General features: G+C 44.6%; 3 protein-coding genes across 3 annotated transcripts in view; 2 read left to right on the top strand and 1 right to left on the bottom strand.

The window, feature by feature from the left end:
* Positions 1-1,453: 1,453 nt before the first annotated feature.
* Positions 1,454-6,010, top strand: LOC121346457 (40S ribosomal protein S4). Its single transcript, XM_041424304.1, has 7 exons — positions 1,454-1,534; positions 1,747-1,824; positions 2,346-2,526; positions 2,954-3,051; positions 4,072-4,243; positions 4,650-4,807; positions 5,850-6,010. Exons 1-7 carry the CDS (start codon positions 1,532-1,534, stop codon positions 5,949-5,951), a joined length of 792 nt encoding a protein of 263 aa, XP_041280238.1. The 5' UTR covers positions 1,454-1,531; the 3' UTR covers positions 5,952-6,010.
* Positions 6,011-13,355: 7,345 nt separating this feature from the next.
* RBM11 (RNA binding motif protein 11) lies at positions 13,356-21,829 on the top strand. Its single transcript, XM_041424307.1, has 5 exons — positions 13,356-15,128; positions 16,060-16,222; positions 17,257-17,335; positions 18,017-18,110; positions 19,838-21,829. The coding sequence occupies exons 1-5, from the start codon at positions 14,922-14,924 to the stop codon at positions 19,862-19,864; spliced, it is 570 nt and encodes a 189-aa protein (XP_041280241.1). The 5' UTR covers positions 13,356-14,921; the 3' UTR covers positions 19,865-21,829.
* The window catches only part of LOC121346458 (protein fantom-like), a 36,173-nt gene continuing 33,566 nt past the window's right edge, over positions 20,794-23,400 (bottom strand). The window contains exon 21 of the mRNA XM_041424305.1: positions 20,794-22,071. Within this exon, the coding sequence (XP_041280239.1) occupies positions 21,968-22,071 (104 nt within the window). The 3' untranslated portion in view covers positions 20,794-21,967. The remainder of the gene's footprint in view (positions 22,072-23,400) is intronic.

Here is a 23,400-nt window from a genome sequence, read left to right as displayed (position 1 = left end):
ACAATTCAGCAATTGTCTTATCTGGGGAAAAGATAAGAAGATAATAAGATAGATACATATTATAATATTGGCTTTTCACAAATATTAAAACGGATTTATATATGTGATGTTAAAGTAACTTTGTTATAAAGATAATGTTTTTATTTCTGTTAATTAAGCTTAGATATAGTAGTGAAATAGCTATGCTTGTGTTAAAATGCCTGCTTGGATGGGACAACATCCAATCAACATAGGATGAGGACACCTGTACAGATATTCCAACTATCAGCACTCATTGTCTGAAGGCAGTGTGGACCAAGGCCCAAAAACTGGAGATTATAAGAATGGACTAAAACCACAACCAAGGAATCTTCATGCTCTAAAATGGCGGACACAAGGAGGAGCCATGCTAAACAATTCTTGGAACATGTAAACTGGTTTGGGGGAAAAGTTTACCATGCATAAGTGTCTATGAATGTGCAACAGGCTGATGTAATGGAAAAGGTATTTAAGGGGTATCCCCGAAGATAACAGTGTGGTCTCTGAGTGCAAGATGCACCCGACCTTTCCTCTGTGGTCCTTGTCTCTTATTGTCCTTTATTAAACTTTTAAAATTTTTACAGGAGAGTGAACAGATTTTTCACAGATCATAACAAGACTGTAAATGTAGGCTAATGAGCACGAGAAGCAAGAAATCTATAACCAGTAGAACATAAAATACTAATTAATGAAGAGAGCTATGTATTTTATAGCCAATTAACATTAATTACTTTGCTAAAGTGTATAAATAATGAAAAGTTTTAGAAGTGTGCATGTATCATAGGTGAAGCTCCCCCTGTGCGCCCAGCACTGTGAATAAAGTAATGCTGCTCTCTAATTTAAACGTAGAGTTTCATTTATCCCGACGTTTTCAGAACAGTCACCCCCGGGAATGGGACCTCTGTCCCAGCCATGCCCTGCTGCAGGAGCGATGCTGTGGAGACGTGCTGGGTGTGGGGCTGCTGCACTGCCTGAGCTGTCTGGCAGGATGCGGGAGCCTGGCACTGGGCCGGGGACTCCGGGGCACTGTGGGGACACGTCTGCCCTGGGCAGGGCAGCTGGGACCACTTGACCCCCGGACTGCTTCAGGAGTGGGCGCTAAGGCCCGGCATCCAGTCTGGGGGCTGCGTGGGGTCCCAGCTGTACCCCGGGAGGAGCCGTGGCAGGGGGAGGACACAGGTATGGGAGGGCAGGTGTGGGCAGGGAGCGGTCCCGGCACAGGTGTTTCCCCTGTTGGCTCTCCCAAACCGCAGGGCCAGAACTTAGCGGGCTGTCCCATGCCACCAGCGATGACCACAGTGCCGGGCTAGGAGCAGGGAGTTCCGGAGAGCGGTGTCCTGGAGCGGGGTGTCCCCGTCGGGGTCGCCGGGAAGGGACGAGCCCTCCCGATCTGTCACCTGGCGAGCGGCCCCGGACCTCCGAGCCGCCAGAGGGCGACGCATGTCGCGGCCGCCATGCTTTGTACTTCCGCGGCGGGCCGGAAGCACCCGCCCTTTCTCGGCAGAGCGCAGCCATGGTGAGAGCGCGGTGGCGCGGCTCCCCGCCGCCATCCGCCGCCATCCCCCACTCGCCGCGGGCTGTGGCCACCCCCCCTGGGCGATAAGCGCGGGAGGGAGCCCGGCGCTTGGGTTCGGGGGACGGGAGTCGGAGGGAGCCGGGGAGGGATGGCTGGGGGGCCGGGCCTGGCGGGGGCCCGTAACACACCCCTTAAAACGTCCCATCCTGTAGGCCCGCGGCCCCAAGAAGCATCTGAAGCGCGTGGCTGCACCCAAGCACTGGATGCTGGACAAGCTGACGGGCGTCTTCGTGAGTGCGGGCCTGGTTTGGGGTTAAAGCTGGGGTCTGGTGTGGTTTTGGGGTTGAGACTGGAGTCGGAGGTGGGGCCCGGAGTCGTGGCAGCCGCAGTCACATCAGAGGAAGTGATCGGGTGCTGCGCGGGTGTGAGCGGTGAGCAGGGGCAGTTGGACACGGCAGGAGGTGCTTGCTTAACGCTAGGGTCTTTGTGAATAGCGTTCACGTTCCCCCGTTTGCAGAGGATGTGATGGCGTCGTTGGATGTTCTCTTTTAACCTGCCGGTTGTGCTTTTCCACCTCCGGGTTGAGATGGATGGTTGTGCTCTGCTGGGAGCTGTGCCCTGTGAGGCAAGACATGGGGGGAACTACTGTGAATACCAAAAACAGAGAGCTTCAGCCCGTCGCTGCCTGCGTGGCAGCTGCACTTTGTGCTGCTGCCCTTCCGTGCTCTTGCGGGAGTTCTTGGCGCTATGGTTTCCTTCTCTGGGGTGGCTGATGCTTCTTGAGCCTCCAGCAGAAACTTTCTGTCGGCAGGCACCCCGTCCATCAACGGGCCCACACAAGCTGAGGGAGTGCCTTCCCCTTATCATCTTCCTGCGCAACCGGCTGAAGTATGCTCTGACAGGAGATGAGGTCAAGAAGATCTGCATGCAGAGGTTCATCAAAATAGATGGCAAGGTCCGCACCGACATCACCTACCCTGCAGGCTTCATGGGTGAGTAGGGTTGGGGCAATTCCTTAGGCAGCTCTTCTACACTGGCAGGGGAGTTTTTGTGGGGCTGGCATTATTTGAGGGATAAAGTTTCCCTGCTGGAGTTGAAGAAAATATATGTATAAGCAGTTGTTGCTTAGTTTGAAATTGTGCACTGCAGTGAGTACCATAGTCATATACCTGTAGCCTCTAAGTGCCTGCTTGACCTGAGTACGTTGCTGTTCAGATTCCAGCCTTCAGCAGTTTTTGCTAATTTGCAGTCTGTTGCTGCAAAAGATGTGAGCCTGTGCTCAAGGGTAAATCCCAACCTCATCAGTCACACCCCAAGTGTTGTTCAGCAGTTTGTGTTCCTTTTTAAACGTGAATTTGATCCCAAGTTAGGGTAATGAGCCGATAACAGCTGCTGTTATATTTCCCTGTCTGCAATCAGATGTCATCAGCATTGAGAAGACAGGTGAGCATTTCCGCCTGGTGTATGATACCAAGGGCCGGTTCGCTGTTCACCGCATCACACCTGAGGAGGCCAAGGTGAGCAGCTTTGATGTGGTGTAAGGGTGGGCCCAGTTGGGTTTTGTTGGGGCAGTGCTTCCTCTTTTGTATCTCCTGAATGAGAGCTAATGTCTCTCTTCTGACAGTTGAGGCCATGCTGCACTTGAGATTGGGGCGCTCGGAGCTGTGATGAAGCCTGTGTTGGGGGGGAGATCTCTTTGTTATGTAGAAGTAGTTCACAGATGGCTGTAGGGTCTCTGCTGGAGACGATGCTGTTGGCATGGGCTGGATCAGAGAGTTTTGGGAAGGAGGGGAGTCTTGGCTTGGCCAGCTAACAGGGACTAGAAACATGGAACTGTCTGTGGCATAAAAGCCTTCAACTTCTTCCCAGAGCAACAAAACTGCGTACTCACCGCACATGCTGGTGAGCAGCTTCCTCATGTGTCCCTTAACCCGCCATGGTGTGACTCAGCTGCAAGGCTGCGCTCTGGTTTGCATCTCCTTCAAGGCAAGCTGTGCAAGCACGCAGCTGTGGGGATGGCAGAGCTGACTGTGCTGGAGCCAACTGTGGTGTGGTTCTCCTTGTGATGCACTTCTCTGATGACTACTCTGTGTTGGTCTGTGAGGTCCAGAGAGGCTGTGAGAGAGTTAGGGTGATAGGCAGGAGGGAGGTCAGTGCCCTGGAGGGGACAGATCTCTCTTCGGTCCTGGAGAAATGCAGCTTCTGTCTCTGTTGTGTGCCATGGGCTTCAGGGAAAAGTAAGGGAATTGTCCTCCTGTGAAAGTGCAGCCAGTGTTTCTGGGGAGGCTGAAGCTCAATGTGGGCTTCTACTCCCAACAGCAAAGGTGTTTTGGGGTGGGGCTGTAGCAGAGCTGCATGGCAGCTGTTCAAAAGTAGTTACTGAGGCAGGGAGCTGGACAGGTCACTCTGTGGGGTCATGTTGTAAGCCCTGAGTGTCTGGGTGTTCTGCTGGCTGGTGGCTCTTTGGAGTACAAGAGTTGCCTAGTCCAAGGTACTGCTCGCTGCCGCAGCTGAGAGGTGTTGGGTTTTGTTTGCAGTACAAGCTGTGCAAGGTGAGGAAGATCTTTGTGGGCACCAAAGGAATCCCTCACTTGGTCACTCATGATGCCCGCACTATCCGCTATCCAGACCCCCTCATCAAGGTGAATGATACGGTCCAGATTGACTTGGAGACAGGCAAGATCACAGACTTCATTAAGTTTGACACAGGTAGGTCTTCCATCCCATTAAAGCACTGCACCTTTCGCCACTGTGGAGAGCAGTCTGGAAGTTAAATGCTAGGCATACTTGCACTGAAATAGAGTCAGTGGTGTCAGCCTTGGGAAGGGGTTTGTTTCCCAGGAGCATGTCCACCTGGAGCTGGAGCAGGGATTCTTCCTGCAGTGGGAAGCATTTGGCAGGGACTTGGCAGTTTTGAGGCACCAGGTAGAAGCAGCGAGCTGGTGGGGGGTGCTTCAGCTTGTCTCTTGGTGGTGAGAGACAGTTTCAGTCACAGAGCTGTGAGCAGTGCTAGCATGGGTGGGATGGGAATGTTTGGTAGGGGCAGAGAGCCCAAGTGGAAGGACTTCACAGCACGTGGTGCCAGCTCTTGTCACACCTGTATTCCTTTACTCAGGTAACCTGTGCATGGTGACCGGCGGTGCAAACTTGGGCCGTATTGGGGTGATCACCAACCGGGAGAGGCACCCCGGGTCGTTTGATGTGGTTCATGTGAAGGACGCCAACGGCAACAGCTTTGCCACCAGGCTGTCCAACATCTTCGTTATTGGCAAAGTAAGGCCATGGGGGCACCAAGTGGGGGGGTTCTCTTCTCTTCTGAGGGGCTCTCTTCTTGTGAGGGGCTGCTGGATGAGGCAAAGAGCCTTGGTGTTTCCTTGGGCAGCTATCTTCCCATACAGTGGAGCTTCAGTGCTGGCCTCAGTTCTGACTCAGATCCCTGTATTTTTTCCTGCTCTGGAAAGGAGAAGAAGGGAAGGAGAAGAAGCATTTGCAACTTCAGCAATGACTGTTTTCAAGAAGCAGCCCTTGAAACCTGAGAGTTGGGGGCTGAGCAGTGCTAAGACTTGGTGTGATCTGAGCAGCTGCTGTGACGCCTGAGTGCCCCCCAGAAAGTCTGCTGCTTTGCCATTCCAGGTTATGGAGGGGCAGTGTTTTGGTTTTGGCTGAAGTGCATTCTTCACGGATGGGACTGAAAGGCAGCTGTATATTAAGTTGTTTGTCCTAGGGCCAGTTCTCATAAGCCCTAGAAAAACACTTAATACACCCAAGGATAGCTCAGCTATACTTTGGGGGCATAAAATAAGCAGGATGGCTTCTGCTGTGGTGTTAGAAAAAAAATGTTTAATAAAGGCAAAATAACAAACAGAAAAACTCGAGCCAGGTGCAGAGGTCTGCCCCTGGTAGAAACACTTCACACAAAAGCCCCTCTTCTCTTTTGTTCTGTTCTTTTCTACTTGATTGATCAGGCGGGACTTTTTGGCTTCTATCCAATTAGATGTTCTCTAGTGTGTGGTGAAGTCCCTGAGGCCCTATGAGGTGGCTTTCCGCCTACCAGTTGAGAGAAGCTTCTGGGCTTCTTTCCTTTTTTGGGGAACAAAGGTTAGTTTTGCCACTCTGTCATTAGGGGGCGCATTCCTACAGCTGTAGACCTGTGCATTCTTGGCACCTTCCTTAGGGTCCTCTGCTGCACCAGTGCCATCACCATGTGTACCTGACCCAGCATGAGCAGGGGTGGGCTTCTGCTCTTTTTCCCCTTAGAGAGAGAGTTGTGTTGCTATCTGGGTTTCCTGATGTGGTTTCTTCTCCCTTGCTGCAGGGCAACAAGCCATGGATCTCTTTGCCCCGTGGAAAGGGCATCCGCCTGACCATTGCTGAAGAGAGAGACAAGAGACTGGCGGCCAAACAGAGCAGCGGATAAAGCCCAGCTCAGGCTGGCTCTGGTGCTGTCAGTGTGTTAATTAAACTGTTTACTACATGGCTCTGACTGCTGGGGAGTGTCCTGGGGCTAGGGTGGGGAGCCATGCTACCAGTGCCAGGCCCTGCTCCCCAGAAGGTCCTGCTTCTCTGGGGAGACTCCTGTCAGTCTGAATAACTACCACAGCCTTATTCCAGAAAGGCAAGGAGGAAGGGTGGAAGAGCCTTCAGACTGCTCTGTCGGTCTCTGTGAAGGTGTTGGCACAAACGCTCATGGAGGAGCAGGGATATGGGGAGAGCTGGCTGGCTCTCCTGTAGCCAGTGGTGCCAGATAAGTTTGAGGAGCTACCCCAGCTTTGCTGGCTTCAAGGGTGTTGGCACTAAATGTCCAAGTGGGGCTGCTCTTCCGTGTCTTTTCTGTGGAGGTGGAGGGTGCAAGTGATCACTGACAGACTGGACAAAGTGGGAGGGGAATGGGCTGCTGGGGACACTGAGCACCAGCCTGGCCTGCAGGAGCCAAGGAGCTGGGGACTGGCTGGCTTTGGGAATGGCCCTGGGGACAAGGTGGGCTGGTGTGGGCAGGGTGCCCAGTCAGGAAGGGCAGCTGCACAACTGGCCTGTGCTAGGAAGGGTGCAGGAAGCATTGTAGGGAAGGGGAGGCTGTGCCTGGCTGGCATGGTGTGCAGACTGGGGCCACCAGGTCCAGGCAGGTATGGGCACTGGAGCAATGCCAGTGGAGAAGCTGGAGTGATGGAGGCATGGAAGAGACTGATGGCACCACCTCTGCTCTGCTCAGCCTTGGGAAGAGGAGTCCTGGGGCCTCTCACTGCCTGCCTGAGTCAGCCTTGTGAGCACCTGTCTTCCAAGATGGATGAGGCACAGATGTGCACAGCTGCAAAACTTGGCAACTTTCATTGGCTTCATCAGGTGTCCATGGTGAAATGTAATTGAGCCTCATGAAGTGGCTGCAGCCAGCTGTATTCTGACCTTACGCTCTCAGGAAAGCTGAATGCTTGTGGCACTGCCCATGTTCCCTCTAGTGTTGCTGTGCTGCTCCCTCTGGATGCTGTGCAGGGTCAGAGCAGCAGCATCTCCAGGGTCTTTCATGGTGCTGGCAGTGGGCTTGGTGCTTGGGCTGTCCTGTGATGCACAGATGTGAGCAGCCAGAAATGTGGGGAAAATCCCCACATTTTCATGCACAGAGCCAAAGCAAAAACCACTTTGTTTTTATGTTGTGAAAAAGCTTTAGAAAATAGCCAAATTGATTATTTGGAAAAGTAAAACCCTGTTGTTATACTATCAAGAACTCCAAAATGGCAATGAAACCAACACTTGGGAAAATTTGGGGTGAAATATGTGCAGTTTGGGGATGGGCATTGCAATGGATTATCCAGTGTGGGTTGGTTAGCCAGATTAGGTTGCTTCGTGTGGGTTATCCCAGATGAAGTGTCTGCTGAGCAGTCTCGCGGGTGGATCTGGTGTATGTCATCTCTGTGTTTCTCGTGCATCTCCCGCCTCCCTCCGTGTCCTTTTCCGCTCCTCGGCTGTGACCCCCCGCCCTGTGTCCCCCCGCGGGGCTCCCCGGGCCGGGCCCCGCCGCGGCGCCACCGTCCGGTCAGTAGCTGCTCCTGCAGCCAAGAAAGGCGCGAATGCGCCTTGACCGAAAAAGGGGGTCTGCCTGCTGCCCCCCCGGCCAAGCGGCCGAGCGGCAAGTGAACAGCCAAACCCGCGTGTGGGACCGCGGTGGGAGCCGCCTCCCGCTGAGGACACTGCGCTGCCGTCCCACGGACACGATGTCGGCGGCGCTCGGAGTGCAAAGCGCGGAACTGCGGGGCCGGCAGCGTCGGAGCGCCGCTGCCCGACGTCTGAGCGCCCTCCGCGGCCTGGGCCCCGCGCGGGCGTTGGAGAGCGGCGTGGCAGCGCACTGGGCGTGGGGCCGGGCGGTGGCAGCGGCACATGAGGGATGAGGTCGCGGCAGCGGTGAGATGACAGAAAGCCTCAGCGAGTGCGGAAGAGCCGCCTCGGGGCCGCCCGGGATGGCGAGCAAGAAGCTGCAGCCCACCCGCCGCAGCTCCCGGCCCGGGCGGAGGTGCCACATCCCGAGGCCAGAGCTGGGCATCTCTCCGTGTGGCCAGAGCTGCCCTCAGCCTCTCGACCGACCTTGTTTGCCTTGTGCCGCTGCCCCTGCTCCAGCATCGCCCCTGAAACCTGCCCTGTGTACACTAGCCACCCCAAGTGGCAGGCTGACCGTCGAGGTGTCCCCCAGAAGCCTCTGCAGAAGGAGGGGTTCATGCAAGGTATCTACAGTAATAACAGTCGCTGCTGCTTCTTTCCCTCTGCCAGAGACCGCAACTGAGCATCTGAGTGTCCATTCTTCCCCGAAGCATCCCCAGGCAATGATGCCAGTGACTGCACACACCTGAAGCTTGTGTGGGTCATTAGTGTTGTAGATACATATTATAATATTGGCTTTTCGCAAATATTTGAATGGATTCTACATGTGTGATGTTAAAGTAACTTTGTTATGAAGACACTGTTTTTATTTCTGTTGTTAATTAAGCTTAGTGAAATAGCTGATATAAGCATACTTGTGTTGAAATGCCTGCTTGGATGGGATAACATCCAGTGAGCACAGGATGAGGACACCTGTACAGATATCCCAGCTATCAGCACTCACTGTCTGAAGGCAGTGTGGATCAAGGCCCAAAACCAGGAGGTGATAAGAACGGACTAAAAGCCACAGCCAAGGAATCCACATGCTCTAAAAAGGTGGCCCTGAGGAGCAGCCATGCTAAACAGTTCTTGGAACATGTAAACTAGTTTGGGAAGAAGTTTACTATGCATAAGGGGTCATGAATATGTAACAGGCTGATGTAATAGACATGAGATATAAAGGGTGTTTCCAAACTAGCAGGCGTGGTCTTGGCTGAGTGCCAAGATGCACCCAGCCACAATAACCTTTGCTCTATGGTCCTTTATTAAACTTTAAATTTTCACAGGAGAGTGAATGTGTTTTTCACATTAGTTTCACTGAAACTGCAGGAAAAACAAAAACAACTCTCCTAAGTTTTTAGTGTTAGAGAATCAAGGCATCACTTTATTCTGTCTGGGATGTGTTCCAAAACAAAAACAACTCTCCTAAGTTTTTAGTGTTAGAGAATCTGTTTATTCTGTCTGGGATGTGTTCTGGCCAGGATGTGCAATAGAAATAATTTAATCCACACGTTGCCCGGATTGTGCAGAGAAAATAATTCCATATCTCAGCTCTTTACTCGATTTTTCATGTATTTTATACAGTCAAAGCCTATAGAAATTAATTGGTTCAATCTTCATTATTCCCACATTGTGCAGTTCTTAATATTTGGTTTCCTACTGGATACGGATTTCTTCACCTTCTATGCTAATTAGGTTTTCATTCTTATCTCTGTTTTCCCAGACCAGGTGTCTCTCACTTCCTTTTGTGTATCTTCTGAGCTACTTCCAGTCCCTTGAGCTGTTAAGCTCATCAGACCTCACCTGGTGAACCAGTCCTCTGAAAAGAAACTTCAATTCTCTTCTCCCTGGGCAAAGGTGAGCTAAACTGACTAAAGTTACATTAAAATTAAAACATTTTACATAAAAAATTGAAACTGTATATAATTTCCATCGGTAGTACTGGCCTTACTCCCTCCAGGGCATAGGTTGGAGAGGGACGGGATGTGCACTTACTGGCTCAGAGAGGTGCTGCTGTGGCAGAGACTGGAGAGGCCATAAAAAAGGCAAGGAAATAAAAATTGGAGGCCATCCAGTGGGTCTCTCTGCAGGCAAGTGAAAGCCTGCCTCTCTGGGTGAGAAGGGGAAAGATGCATCCGAACTGGTACATTTTCCTGGCAGTGCCAAGAATCATCCAAGAATCACAGCTGAGGTAAGTCCAAGGTCCCTTGGGTCCTGTCTCCCCTCAAGAACTCTTTGCTTCTCTCCTGACCCCCCTTTTTTTCACATGCTGCTGTGACTACTTTATTTTGCTTCCCTACGTCTCTCCTTTTGTCTCTATTTTGTCTTGCTTCCTCTTCCTACCTGTGACAAGCAGCTACTCACTTTTCATAGTTTAGGAAGGTTTATTATACCTTATCAAAAATACAACAGAAGACTGAGTAGAGAAAAAAAGGTTATGGTGCCAGGAGCAAAAGATTTTGCCTGCCATGTGCCCTCTTTCCCACACAATGGAGGTTTCCCCTTTTTCACCCTTTAACCCCTCCCAAAGTTCTGTCCATCAACCCCTTCTTCGCTGTCCAGTGGTGTAGATTTCTTCCTCAAATCCTGATTGGAGGTCAGATATCACCATAGTGACAAGCCAGCCCTCCCAGATGTCCCAACACCAGCTGTCCCTTGATAACAATGCGAGGGGGTAAAACATAAATATAAATCTATAAAACTTTTCTTAACCTATAGACATGATATTTGTCTATTAATTGTAAGAGTCAACCATTGCATTACTCATCTATCACGCTACCACACTCCCTTTCCTTTTTCTCTGTGTGCTTCTGTCCCACACAGTTCTGTCTCCTTTTTTCATCCTCTGTCTCTCTTCTGTAGCTTACAGCTGTTTTTTTATTCTCCATCAATTTGTTCTGAGTTGAATCTGCCTCTTTTCTCCTCACAATTTATCTGGCCTGTTCTTTGGCATTTTTTCCCTCTCTGTACCTCTGTCTACTGCACTGCGTTCCTGCATTCCTATTTGTTTCCCTCCTTCCTTTTCTCTCTCTATCCTTTTGTTTTGCTAAGTGTTGCTGTTTGGCTCAGTTCTGGATCTCACTTTGTGTTATAGATGAGTAATATGATGGTTAGTTCTCACAATTAAGAGATGAATATTATGTGTATGGAAAGAGAAGTTTTATAGATATACAGTTATGTTATTTTTATATGTTCTCCCCGTAGTCTTCTTTCCCTTCCCCCTTGTACTGTAGTTGTCAGAACCCAAGACATCCCTCTGGATGCCCTGGATGGCTCAAAATCCTGGCAGGGGCTTGGAGACCCTGGCAGGAAGCCAAAGACACTTGTGAATTCGCTCTCAACCCATGGAGCAAATTACCAACTTTATATGAAGCAATTACAAGTCACAAAAGTTTAAGTAGCATAACAGTAGTTGTCACAGGATGAAAAGGTGGAATTTTGAAGAATTTTACCATGGGGGTCTATGGGACAAGATGGAGGGATTTGGGTGTTGTCCTGTTCTCCCTTCTTCTTCCCAGCCTCCATCTGCTTGGTGATGGTGGCACTTTGGGATTGGTTTAGAGTAGAAAGTCACTGTCTAACATAGGTGATAGATATTGGAACATAACTGTAAATATCAAATATGTAGTTTATAGTATAAAAGAAAAAGCCAGCCCTGTGGGAGGGCAGAGTGTGCCTCAGACTGACCTGCAGAACAGACCTTGGCAGGCCAGACAGAAAATGTTTTAGATAAGAAATAATAACCTTGAGAACGACAGCCGAAGACTTCTGACTCCTTCTTTGGCACCTCCTCCCAAATGCCTCGCGCAAGGCACAGGAACCCGCCCTCCTTCTGCATGTTCCAAGGCTGTCTCTTGGCAACCATGGGGGGGGGGGGGGGGAAGGGGAGTATGGGGAGAAGGGAGGACATCCAAACAACAAATCTCAATAACATAACTATACATCAATAAAACTTCTCTTAACATACACATAATATCAATTTCTTAATTGCAAGAGCCAGCCATTGCATTACCCATCTGCAACAGGTTTGTGCAGAAGTGATTTTACAATGGTTGCAGAGTATTTTGAAGTTTATTTCCTTAGTGACTGGTAAGGAATGGACCTGAGCCATGAGTTGAAATGTGCTCACTGTCTGTATTCTCTGATGAGGGAATGCTCTAAGGAACTTGTCTGCTGGGAGAGATTAGGATTTGTTGGTCTGCGCCTTCGTTTGAAAATGTCTCTTGTGCCTTGAGATGCAGAATACAGAAGTATTACCCTTCCAAAGCCATCTGAAGATAATGAAGACTGTTGCATAAAATTTTTACTGGCATTTTGTTTTCTTTTGAGGGAAATGTGATACTTGTTTATGGATATTATTTATTATAATGGTGGATAATGAGATGATTGGCTCTCACAATTAAGGGATGAATATTGTGTGAATATTAAGAGAAGCTTTATTGATGTATAGTTATGTTATTGTAGTTTAAATGTCCTCTGTGCTCCCCATAGTTCCCTTTCCCCCCCCTCTCTGTATTGTTGCCATCAGACAGCGTGGGTTGCCTAGGACAGGTAAAAAGGAGGCATACACATGTGCCCGTTCCATGGGGAAGTTTGGAATGAAAAAGCTTGTTGCTAGTGGGGTGCGGCACGGCAACACCCGACCCTCCAATCAAGTCACAAGAAAGCAGTCTCCACCAATAAACGACAAAGAAGAGTTGATGACAGACTTTGGGAGGGGCCAGGGTTGGCTGATGCAACCCTCCCCCCATCCAGGGCTATAAAAGACTGAGCATCCATCGTGAAGATGAGCCAGTGGCGTGGTAGGCAGCCGTGAGGGCCGTTCTCAGCACTGCAATTTTTCCTTATTTAGTCCTTTTGTTGAACTTTTGTTAAAGTTTAATAAACCTTTTAAAATTTTGAAAGTGAGCAGTTGTTTCTCACACTATTGCAGTAGCAGTGGTGTGAAAATAATCACAGTATTGTGAAGTGCCTTGTACTGCTTCCCCCCCCCCACAGGGGAATAAACTTATACTTCAGTAGCAGTGTAACTGATTCCATGAAAAGTTCTTGACTTGGGAATGCTGGTAAAGTCAAAAGGTTCAAACTCTTCCGTGTGGTGCAAGCTCATAGAATGAACAGCTTCATTTCTCTGTCAGGGTAAGGTTTTGGTTATTTTAAGTATCAATAATTGCATTAATCTCCAACACACATACCCACGTATTGAGTTGATACTGTGCATTTCATGTGCTCAATTCACATTTATTCCCTGAGGCTACTGATGAGTCAAGGCTCTTTTACTTTGGTCCACAGAGGTGAAATATTCTGTCTGAGAAGCTCTTGGGCTCTGGTAGCACTCGGCAATGCAGCTCGTTGCACAAATCATTGCTCTAATTTTTCACCCTGGCACAACTCAAGCCCAGTCTGCCAGAAGCAGCTCCTGTAAAGTTCCTTGATTATCTAATCTCTTTCTTGAGCTCGTTAAAAAGTATCTTACATAGCATAGTTTCTATTTTAACATTATGTTATATACTAAAACTATATTTAACACACTAGTTAAGAAAATTAATACAGCATAACTTTCTAACATAACACATATAATATTAATTTTAATTTTTGTGAAAAGCTAATAATAAAATATGCATTTTTCACAACCTATTGCATATTCATATACCTAACATAACACATATAATATTAATTTTAATATTTGTGAAAAGCTAATAATAAAATATGCATTTTTCACAACCTATTGCATATTCATGTACCCTCATGCATATCCATAAACTACTTTACATTTTCCAGGAACTATTTTACATGGTCCCTCCTTGGGTCTGCCTTTTTAGTGTGTGTGTGTTTCTTGGCTGTGGTTTTCGCTCCTCCTTATCACTTCCAGTTTGGACCTTTGTCCATACTTTCTTCACACTGCAGATGCTGATAGTTGGCATATCAATAGCAGGGTCCTCATTACATGTTCACTGGATAAGTTTTTGTTAATAGCAGAAATAAAAGCAAAGTTATTTTAACATTATGCATATAACATTCATCCTAGTATTTGCGAAAAGCCCACAACATAATTTGTATTTATAATAAAAGCTTGGATCAGGAATTCTCACTGTGCCATGAGCTCTGCTCCCTTGCCCAGGGGCTGCTGCTGCGACTTTGGATACACTCTTTCCCCCAGCTTTCTGCCTGTGACCGGCTGCCTTTGGAAGCTTATCAGGAGCAAAAGTGTCTGTTCATTTGCCCAGCTGTGACTGGACAACTCTAGCAGTTTACTGCAGAGATTAGGTCAGTCTGTTGTTCATGGTTCATGGTTTAAAATCACTTCTGCTGTTCAAGCTAATGCTATAAATAAAGTGGACTTTTGTAGGCAAGGTTATGAATTGTTAATGATGTAATTTTATTCTGAATTGTTAATTAGTGTAGTAGATTGTGATACCTAATTTATGTAATAAATTATGAAGTAATAAGTTAAAAAGTTAAATGTGCTGTAGTATAAATGTGTGCCCACTAGAGGGGGGTGTTGAGATCAGAGTGGGGGAACTTTCTAGAAAGCTACCTCATGAGATGATAACATTAATATGTACTATGATTGGTAAACTAGCCAGCCAATGAAGCCTCAGAATTCTAGAATGATTGGCCAGGAATGCACCATCTTATGGACCAACCAGGAAAAGGCCCAATGAACAAGTGGATTGAAAGCGCAGTACCTGGTGTCCTTCTGCCAAATCAGCTCCTGTCCAAGGAAACTCCCTGTGTTGCACACAGTTTGTTCGTTTGCATCTCTGACTTGCCGTGTAGGCCCCAGGCTTACCCTGAGGTCTCGTCTTCAGTTGTCTTGATTTTTAATAAACAGGCCCAAGCCTTTTAAAAGATCTTGGCCTCATTTCACCTGAGCCACCATTGTAACACAGTGCAGAAACAGGTTTTCCGTATGGCTGGCATGGACTTCTATCTGATAAAACCCTCTCTCTTTCCTCCTGAGCTGAGCACTAGCTCTGTTTGCAGCCTCCTCTGCAGTAAGAAGAGGTATTGCAATGGTAATAGCAGGAGTGGATGGTGGGAGTTCTAGTCTGGGAGGGTGGATTGTTTTTCATGGTTGGTCAGTTTGTTTTGCATCAGTCATCCCTGCTAGAACTTAATATTCAGTGGCAAAAATGGAAGAGAAAACCTTCATGTTTGTATTTACCATCATTACTACGCACCGAACAATTAAGTACAGTGTCACAGATGCTGGGGGTGGTGTCACAAACAGACGCAACACCTGCTCTCCTGAGTTCCAATGTTGCCAGGAGCCAGGCCTGGCCCCTCACACCGAGTCCTGGAGTGCAGCTTCCCTGAAGCTGGGGCGCTCTTCTCGCACACCCGCAGGGCTCCCACAGGATCCATGTCGTCGCTGGGGCGGTCCGAGGCAGCGGAGCAGACTCTGCTCGTGGGTAACTTGGAGAGCCGGGTCAGGGAGGAGATCCTGTATGAGCTCTTCCTGCAGGTAGCAGATGGGTACCCTTATATATTGAAATGCTGTTCTAGTGCTCGAGAAGAAAAATTCGACCAGTGGGATGTTCAGTTAGGAAAGCTGGACGACACGCTCTCCAGAGGTCCCTTCAAACCCCCACCTTTCAGTGACAGTGTAGAAACACAAAGGAGTTGAACCTGTTTGAAGCCCAAGCTTAATTCCTGCCTGCTTTCAAGATTAAACAGTAGTCTGCTGTATAACTGTGAACTGTAAATGTGAGCTTAAGAAGTTTATCTTATTAGAGGATATGAGTAATACAAGACAAATGTAAAAATGATAAAGGTGGTCTTAGAACACAGTTTTGCATTATTCTTCTGCATAATCTACAGCAGCCATCCAGCTGCCAGCTTTTATCTGGGTCTTTCGGTCATCCCAGTAACTTGTCTTTTTCCCTTGTTTTATCTGTTTTCGTTCCCTTTTGCTGCAACAGCCTATGTTTCTCATTGTAGTCTTGCCCTGTCATTGAAAATATCCATATTCCTGCTATGGCATAGTCCCGAACATGCATCCCTGACCTCTTGCTCTTCCCCTCCATCAAATGATGATCTACTGCTACTTCTGAACTATTAATACTTTTATTTATGAACTGGAAGGTAACTTTTGCTATGGAGTCAGTAAATCATTCTTCCCCTTTGGGAAACTAATTATTGTGGTGTGGTATTCTAAAAATAATAAAAAATTCTGGTTATGAAAGATTAAACATGAATTGATGCTTGGTTCCCTTTTAACATTTCTGGAGCTGATTTTTGTTTGTAGAAGGCTCAGAATTTGAGCTTTGGGAATGTGGAGAGACATTTTCAAAGTAAGAAACTTATGGTTTCTGACTATGGCTAAAGAGAAATAATTAAATATTCAAAACACAATGAAGAGTCAGTTTCTGCTAAACAATAGAAATTTCTTTCAGGCTGGACCATTAACCAAAGTGATGATTTGTGAGGACAAAGAAGGAAAACCTAACTCTTTTGGCTATGTCTGCTTTAAACACAAAGTATCAGTGCCTTATGCAAAAGCTCTGCTGGATGGAATCTGTTTGTATGGAAGACCAATTACTGTGCAGTATTGGAGAGGTATGTTTTGTAGTCCCAATGGTAAAGTTTAAGTGTAAATGTTTAAATTTTTTTAACAAAAGTTTTGAATCCTACAGTGTTTTGCAAAGATAACAATTTGTAGCTGGAAAATTAATTTTTTTGTTAAGAAACAAAGACTTCCTGTGGCTTTTGCATAGGGAAGGATTCAGTCTTTGTATACTTTTGTTTGCTAAGAGAATACAATATATTGTTTCAGAACATCATAACGTGCAAGATGTGTCAGACACTGCTGTATGGAAAACAAGCAATCCAGGTCTTCATGCCAGATTACATTTAGGAATTGGGGTGTAACTTTACCTTGCAGTCTGACAGAAAAAAAATTATTCAGTATGGCCAGGAATTGGGGTGTAACTTTACCTTGCAGTCTGACAGAAAAAAATTATTCAGTATGGCCAGCCACTGTTGAGCTCTTGGATAATTTGTAGACTAAAACCACAGAGTTATTAGTGCTTTTGTTTTCAAGGGAAGAGGTTGTAGTTCAAAGAATATATGATATTCTTAATTTTATTTATCTAAACTATGTATATAAACTATGTATAGAATATATATAGTATGTATATCAAATATGTACATATATTTATATATTATATATGTATATAAATCTTCGAGCAAGCCAACAATCAGGCATTGTTTGCGACCCAGACATTAAGGACTCGTTTCTTCTCTGCCACTGCTTCTTTCAAAGGCTCTACAGAGCAGTTGCTGGGTTTAAGCAGAATATCTGTGGTTCTTAAAATCAGAAGCATCTCCTGTGTCTGTAACTGGGTGATGATATTGTTCTTGTATACTTCAACAACCCTGATTTGTGCTTCTGTAAGTGAATAAATGAGAAATTAACATTTTCAAGCTGTAAGATGCTATTGATTATCTGCCATAAAAAGGCACCATACTTTTGTATACTACTTTAGATCTGCTAGCAGACTACAGATGACACAAAAGACTTTCTGTGGTTTTTATCTGGTTAATTGAATTGTCATAACTGAATAGTCATTATGCTCTTGTCTTATTTCCAGGGAACTCTCCCTCACCAGAACTAGACAATTGTGCAGATGGTTTTGAACACCATATTGACTTAGAGTCTCTTGCAGAAAGGTAACAAAGATCACCTGTGAATGAACCTCATGATCATAATTTAAAAAAAAAAACATATAAAGAAAGTGAGTTGATGTGGTAGAGCAATTTCGAGGTTTTTCATCAAAACAGCATCTTGTCATTGCATCTTTACTGAGGGAACAGGCTGCAGTTAATTTTAATGTTTGGTTGTTAAGCTTACCAGATGATTAGTTAGATTCAATTTTCCATACTTTATTTGTTTCTGCAATATTCAGGACCATGAGAACACACTGGGTTTTGTACTAACAATGTTTTCAGTTGTTGGGGAACAAAATCTGACAAGTATTTTTTTAACCCCACCAAATTTACACCTGCATTTTTTGTGTCTATCGGCACAAGCAGCTGTCATATACATATGAATGCACAGTTATAAACCTGTTATAATGGAAGTCTGAACACCCCAGATTCAGTATTTAAGCTGAACTCCCATGGTGAAATCTAGTAGCCTTTTGTGCATGCACATAAGAGGATTGCTCATTAAGCATTTGGGTATATTTCATTTGTTTTATCTTTATTTTTCATGTAAGTCCTGTTGCTAGTATCTCAGTTGTCCTCTTGGATATTCCCATTGCAGCCTAAAAGTTAAGTCAAGTCTCAGTACTCTGATTAGCAATATGTGCTGGACATTCAGCCTCTGTACATTGGTTGTTTTTTCTTTAGGCATCAAGAGCTTTCTGGAAATTCTCCATTTCCTGTTACTCCTTTGCCAGTGGACAACAGTTTACTTCATGATCACCCTGGCTTTCAAGAGGTGGTGAGTTAGTGCTAGAAGTTAAAAAATTTGGGAGCGTTTTTATGAAGCTGAATGCATTTTGCATTTCTGCAAAAACCAGTGCATGCTTTAGGTCTCAAAATGTGCTATAAGCACAGTATTAGGACACTTCAGGATCCTCTAATAACAGGAATCTACCAAACCAAACTATTTTCTTCCTGCAAGAATATCTTAAAGGTATATAGCTTAAGAAAGCTAAAGACGATGAACTCTGTGAAACTCTCTCCTGCACTGTGTTTCAAATGGTGGGACAAGTTGACCTCATTGGACTACAACCAAGCAAGCAACAGCTTCTTCGCATATAGCTAATAGGGAAACCTCTCAGTTCTTCTTCTCAATTCAGACATGCCCAGCAGAAGTTTAAAATGTGCTAAAACCTAATCTAAAACTCAGTGAATCACCAATACCCAAGTTTGGGAAACAACAGTTTGAGGGTTTCTGGCCTAAAAGTTCACATGCCTGTGTGGGTCTCTCCTTCATGATTTACTTTCACAGCAGTAGATGACAAAAACCCACGCTTCACTTCCCCTCTACAAGACTCTGGTGCATCAGGCCATTATCACCCTAAATTTCTTCTGAGATATTCCACAAAGCAAGGAAACTGGTCTCTTCAGGTGGAAATCTGTTCATCAAACCTACTCCCCAAACACATCATGAAGCTTCTGAGTCTGATGAAGTCTGTGGACTGATAGGACTGAAGAAAGCCAGCCTTGAACGTGAGATACCAACTGTGGACAGTCCTGCTCACCGAGTGTGACTGGGGACTGGCCAGCCCTTGGAACTGTAGAAGGGGGGCAGTCTGGATCAGTTACCCTTGTTGGCTGCAGTCTGAGCAGGAAAATGGAGAGCATTTATTGACCATCTGTGGGGTGGGGGCCTGCCCACCCATCTTCCCACACTGTGCCCTGAGAAGAGCTGGTACTTGTATGAACTTGCCCATCTCCTCTACTCCCTTTTGAAGGCTCAAATGCACCATCTTACCCTCTGTGCTTGCTGATGAACTACTTCTCAGTAACGAGGCAGTACACCAGCACACACAACCAACTTCATCCCATTTTCTGCTTGCCAGAGAGGATGGTATTGCAGTGTCTCACATGAGTTTGTTGAAGCTTCAGCAGAAAGTGATCTCATCACTAGTATGCCTTAACAAATCTACCTCACCTTACCTTGGCAGGTTGCTCACTTGGGAATCTTTCAATGTCCTTGTTGGAATGCTCTGTTCCACATCGACTTTAAAATTTGTTAAACCAGGTTTGAAGAACTTGCAGGTGTGGATGCCTTTACAGTACCAACAGGCACTGCAGTTAAAAATATTTATCAAATAGAAATGAAGAAATTAAAGGAATACCATGTTTGTTTACCTTAAGTGAGGAATAGCTGGCAATTTAGCCTTAGGTTGTTGCTGTTCTAACTTTGTCATGAAAAAGTTGTCTACTTTTCTGAACTATACTTCTTGTTGTCTGTCATAAAATAGCTTTACTCTCAAGCATTCTGTGTTATTTTATAGTTTGTTGGTATTTTAATTGATTAAGTCACGATGCATGCAAAACGAAGTTCTTTAAAATTTCCTCTTCACAATGTAAACAACTCAAGTTTCTATTTCTCTAAATGTACCGTGTTCTGGCATAGCAGTATACAGTACAGAGTCCAATGGGTTAACAATTTCTTTATTAGCAGTACCTTCAGATTTATCCTTTTCTTCCTATCAGAATCAAGACTGCACGGAGTTACCCTGAATTTGCCACATCCAAGTGACTGTGAAGTGCACCAAGCAGGATGAAAGAAAGAGAAAATGGCAAAGTTGTGACAATGACTAGTACTGAAGATAATAAAAGGAGACAAAGACAGTGTGGCCAAAACTGGGGAAAAAAAAACCCAAACCCCAAGAAAAAGACATCTTAATACTGTATATTTTTATTATTATATTTGCTTTCATCTTTGAACTTTATTAAAGAAGGAATGTTCCAGATTCATAGTATTTTTGAGAAGCATTATGCATACAAACTTAGAATATCCTGAGGCAGAAGGGTCATGGAGTCCAGCTGGACCCGAACCCTCTGTGTTGTCCCCCTTCCCATCCCCTCCCAGCACACCAGCCCCCTGGGGAACAAGTTCTCCCTAAAACCCTACCAGAGCCCACTGAAACAGCAAGGTCTGGCTTTTGTGTCCCTTCTACACCGTTTGCCACAACTGCAAGGAGTCTGGCTGGTTCCACCGTACTTGCAATGGTCCTTTAAGTAGCTGCAAATTTCATGGGCCCAGCTACATCAACCTCTTGCCTTTACTGTTCTCAATAAGAGGCATTGATTTGAAATATATTCACAGAATAGTTAGTTGGTGGTTGGAAAGGAGCTTTGGAGATCGTCTAGTCCAATCACCCCACCAAAGGAGGGTCACCTGGAGGTGACGCAGGAATGTGTCCAGGTAGGTTTTAGTCTTGACTGTCTCTGGAGGACACTCCACAACCTCTCTGGGAAGCTGTCCCACTGCTCTGCCACCCTTAATGGAAAGAAGTTCTTCCTCATGTTAAGGTGAAGTTTGGTTGTTCATTACCACTGAAGTCAAAGGCTGTCAGCTTGTGTAGCTATTTGTACTTATAAGTAGGTAATCAGAATAACCACTGGACTATAACAAGCAAAAGAGAGTTTACTTTATTGATTTTTTTTTTTGGTAGCAGTAGAAGGACCACATTTTTGCAACATTCTTTTCAATAATGGTTCAGTTCTTGTGACTTTAATACATATGGAAATAATTCTGCATTTAACAAGAATGAAAGTTCCACAAAAATGTGAAACAAATAATTGCTAATTGTGTGGAAGACCTGTCTTGCACTGTTGCAGCTGTCCTTACTCTTAAAATAATCTAAACCTAATTAAAAAAAACTCTGAACCCAGGAATAAATCATAACAAATTGTTTACTACCGAAATCTACAGAAACATTACATGAGCAAACCACTTTGATAATAATAACAGCTATTTTTTGTCAACTGCTTTACAAAACTGGATCAAAATGTGATGGTATATTGCAAAGCATGAAAATCAACACTAAAATGCTTTGTTATTTTTATTTCTGTGCAAAATGTTAAATGGCTGAAACAAATGATAAACATGCCACCCCTAGAATTAAAAAAAAAACAAACAACAAATTAAATTATTAGATGGTGCATTAAGTGCAAAAGGCTGCTCCATGTGCTTAGATCTAGCTTTGGCTTCAATCTGGATTGAAGTAATGTGTAAAATGCATCTCCTTTTTTCACTATGAGAACAGTGAGGCATTGGAACAGTTGTGCAGAGAGCAGTTAAGCAGTACCTGTCCTTGGAAGTTTTCAGACCAGGCTGGATAAAGCCCTGAGCAACAGGGCCTAACATAACACCTAATCCTGCAGTGACTGGACTAAAAACTACCCGAGGTCACTTCTAACAGGAATGATTGTATTCTGACATGGTATTGTGACAGAACTACTCCTAGTAACAATCTACAAGCATTTCTGTTTGAAGGTTCACCATCTCTTATTTCCTAAGACAAAATACCCTCAATTGGTATCTGATAATTTACAAGCAAGCTTGCATTTGAAATCAAACTTCGTTGGAACTAAGTTAGACTCTTACACTATCAAGTGTCGAGAGCCTGAAGTATGATTCAGCAAGGACCTTAAAAAAAAGAAAACAGACTGAAAAGTGTACAAAACTTTATACCTGGACATCAAGCATCTTTTTAATATACATTTTACATTAAGTATACTCTGAGAATGATAAAGATCTAATTTTTGATGAACCATCAAGTGTATCTTTATACTGGGAGCAAGAACTTCAATAGGCAAATGTCCCTTTCCTGCCTCCTAATCATTTCTGCGTTCCTCATGGACTGAACGCAGTGCACTGAGGGCTTCCACTGTCACTGTGAGCTTTCCAATTACTGCACTGGCATCTTGTGAATCGAAAACTAGAAAGGAAACATCAGAAAACAGCATTAGCTTTTCAACTTAAGATTTCACTTTTGTTTTGATAGTTTCATTTAGTGTTTGGACAGATTAAAGTGCAACTAGCATATGCTAAAAAAAAGGGAGAAATAAAGGAATCATTTTGCAGTTCAGGTCCTCAGGCTACTGGAAATTAACCACTCCTAGACCTAGAATATACATCAATAAATGTATTTGTGTTGAAACTAATTTAGAAAGGAAACTATCAATATAATAATTGTCGATATAAGATAATTATTTTTCCACAATATGTAAATAAAGATTTTCCAAATTCTGTTAAACATATATCTACATACATAGGAATAGTTTTAAGTAAAAATACACCAATTAATGCCTTTTCTACACTGTGTATGAGGGATAGGTCCAAATCAGCCTTGACAAATCACTCAGTGAACTGTCAACTTCAAGAGCAGACTTCAGGGGACTCTTTACTTAAAAGAAGAGCAGGATAATTATAGTTAATTACATCAGAAGATAACATTAATTCTATTTTCTCACTTTTTATACTGTCGTATCTCTGAGAGATACTGTTAGATGTTTTGACTACAATATTTTTCCATCCATCTTCTTGCTTAGCCATTCACTTAATTGCTTCAAATGTCGCATCAACCACTTTGACATAATCAGCAATGAAAGAACAAAATATGAGAAAGATATATGGTTGCAATCCTCAAAAAGAATAAAGGAAGTTTGGTATCTAACTTAAGAATGACTTTATCTTCATGCAGTAGTGTCCTATGAATTTCCCTGTGTCTAGGTTTATTATTTTTCCTTAAACCGATATCCAACTCAAGAGAATGTGTACAACACTAAGCAATTCTGTTTATTGTGCCCTTACATTTAATTGACATTTGTGTTCAGATCTGAAGAATTGATCCTTTTACAATTACTTCATCTAAGACAATATACATATACATTATTTTGCCATGATCTGATATATTTTAACATAGAATTAATCACAATTTTCTGAAACATCTTTATTTTCAGAAAATATAAAAGTTTATACGCTATGGATGCAATGAAAATCCCCAAAAAACTGTACAGCATATGCAGGAAAGGGGAGAAATGCAGAAGGGAAAAAGAATAGAAGTATTTCTAGCTATTATTGTAATTTTCATATATATAATTAACATAAAGTAAAAAATCAGTTTAAATTAGTCTGACAATTAGGGGAAGAAATGCTCCTCACAACATTGTAGTAATTGTCATTACATGGAAATGATTAGCTTACACTTACAGTAACTAGTAATAAAAATCAGTCATTCTGGTCCTAATAATTCTCTCAGATGATG

This window comes from Onychostruthus taczanowskii, unplaced genomic scaffold (genome assembly GCF_017590055.1).
Source record: "Onychostruthus taczanowskii isolate IOZ18803 unplaced genomic scaffold, ASM1759005v1 scaffold81, whole genome shotgun sequence".
Lineage (NCBI taxonomy): Eukaryota > Metazoa > Chordata > Aves > Passeriformes > Passeridae > Onychostruthus > Onychostruthus taczanowskii.
This window is presented reverse-complemented; position numbering and strand designations above follow the sequence as displayed.

Excerpts from the sequence above, each read along its gene's own strand:
- LOC121346457 (XM_041424304.1), top strand. Across the intron at positions 4,244-4,649 it reads CTTCATTAAGTTTGACACAG|GTAACCTGTGCATGGTGACC; the intron begins GTAGGTCTTCCA and ends TCCTTTACTCAG. Across the intron at positions 4,808-5,849 it reads ACATCTTCGTTATTGGCAAA|GGCAACAAGCCATGGATCTC; the intron begins GTAAGGCCATGG and ends CCCTTGCTGCAG.
- RBM11 (XM_041424307.1), top strand. The coding sequence starts at position 14,922 with ATGTTGCCAGGAGCCAGGCCTGGCCCCTCACACCGAGTCCTGGAGTGC. Across the intron at positions 16,223-17,256 it reads TACTGTGCAGTATTGGAGAG|GGAACTCTCCCTCACCAGAA; the intron begins GTATGTTTTGTA and ends TCTTATTTCCAG. Across the intron at positions 17,336-18,016 it reads TTAGAGTCTCTTGCAGAAAG|GCATCAAGAGCTTTCTGGAA; the intron begins GTAACAAAGATC and ends TTTTTTCTTTAG.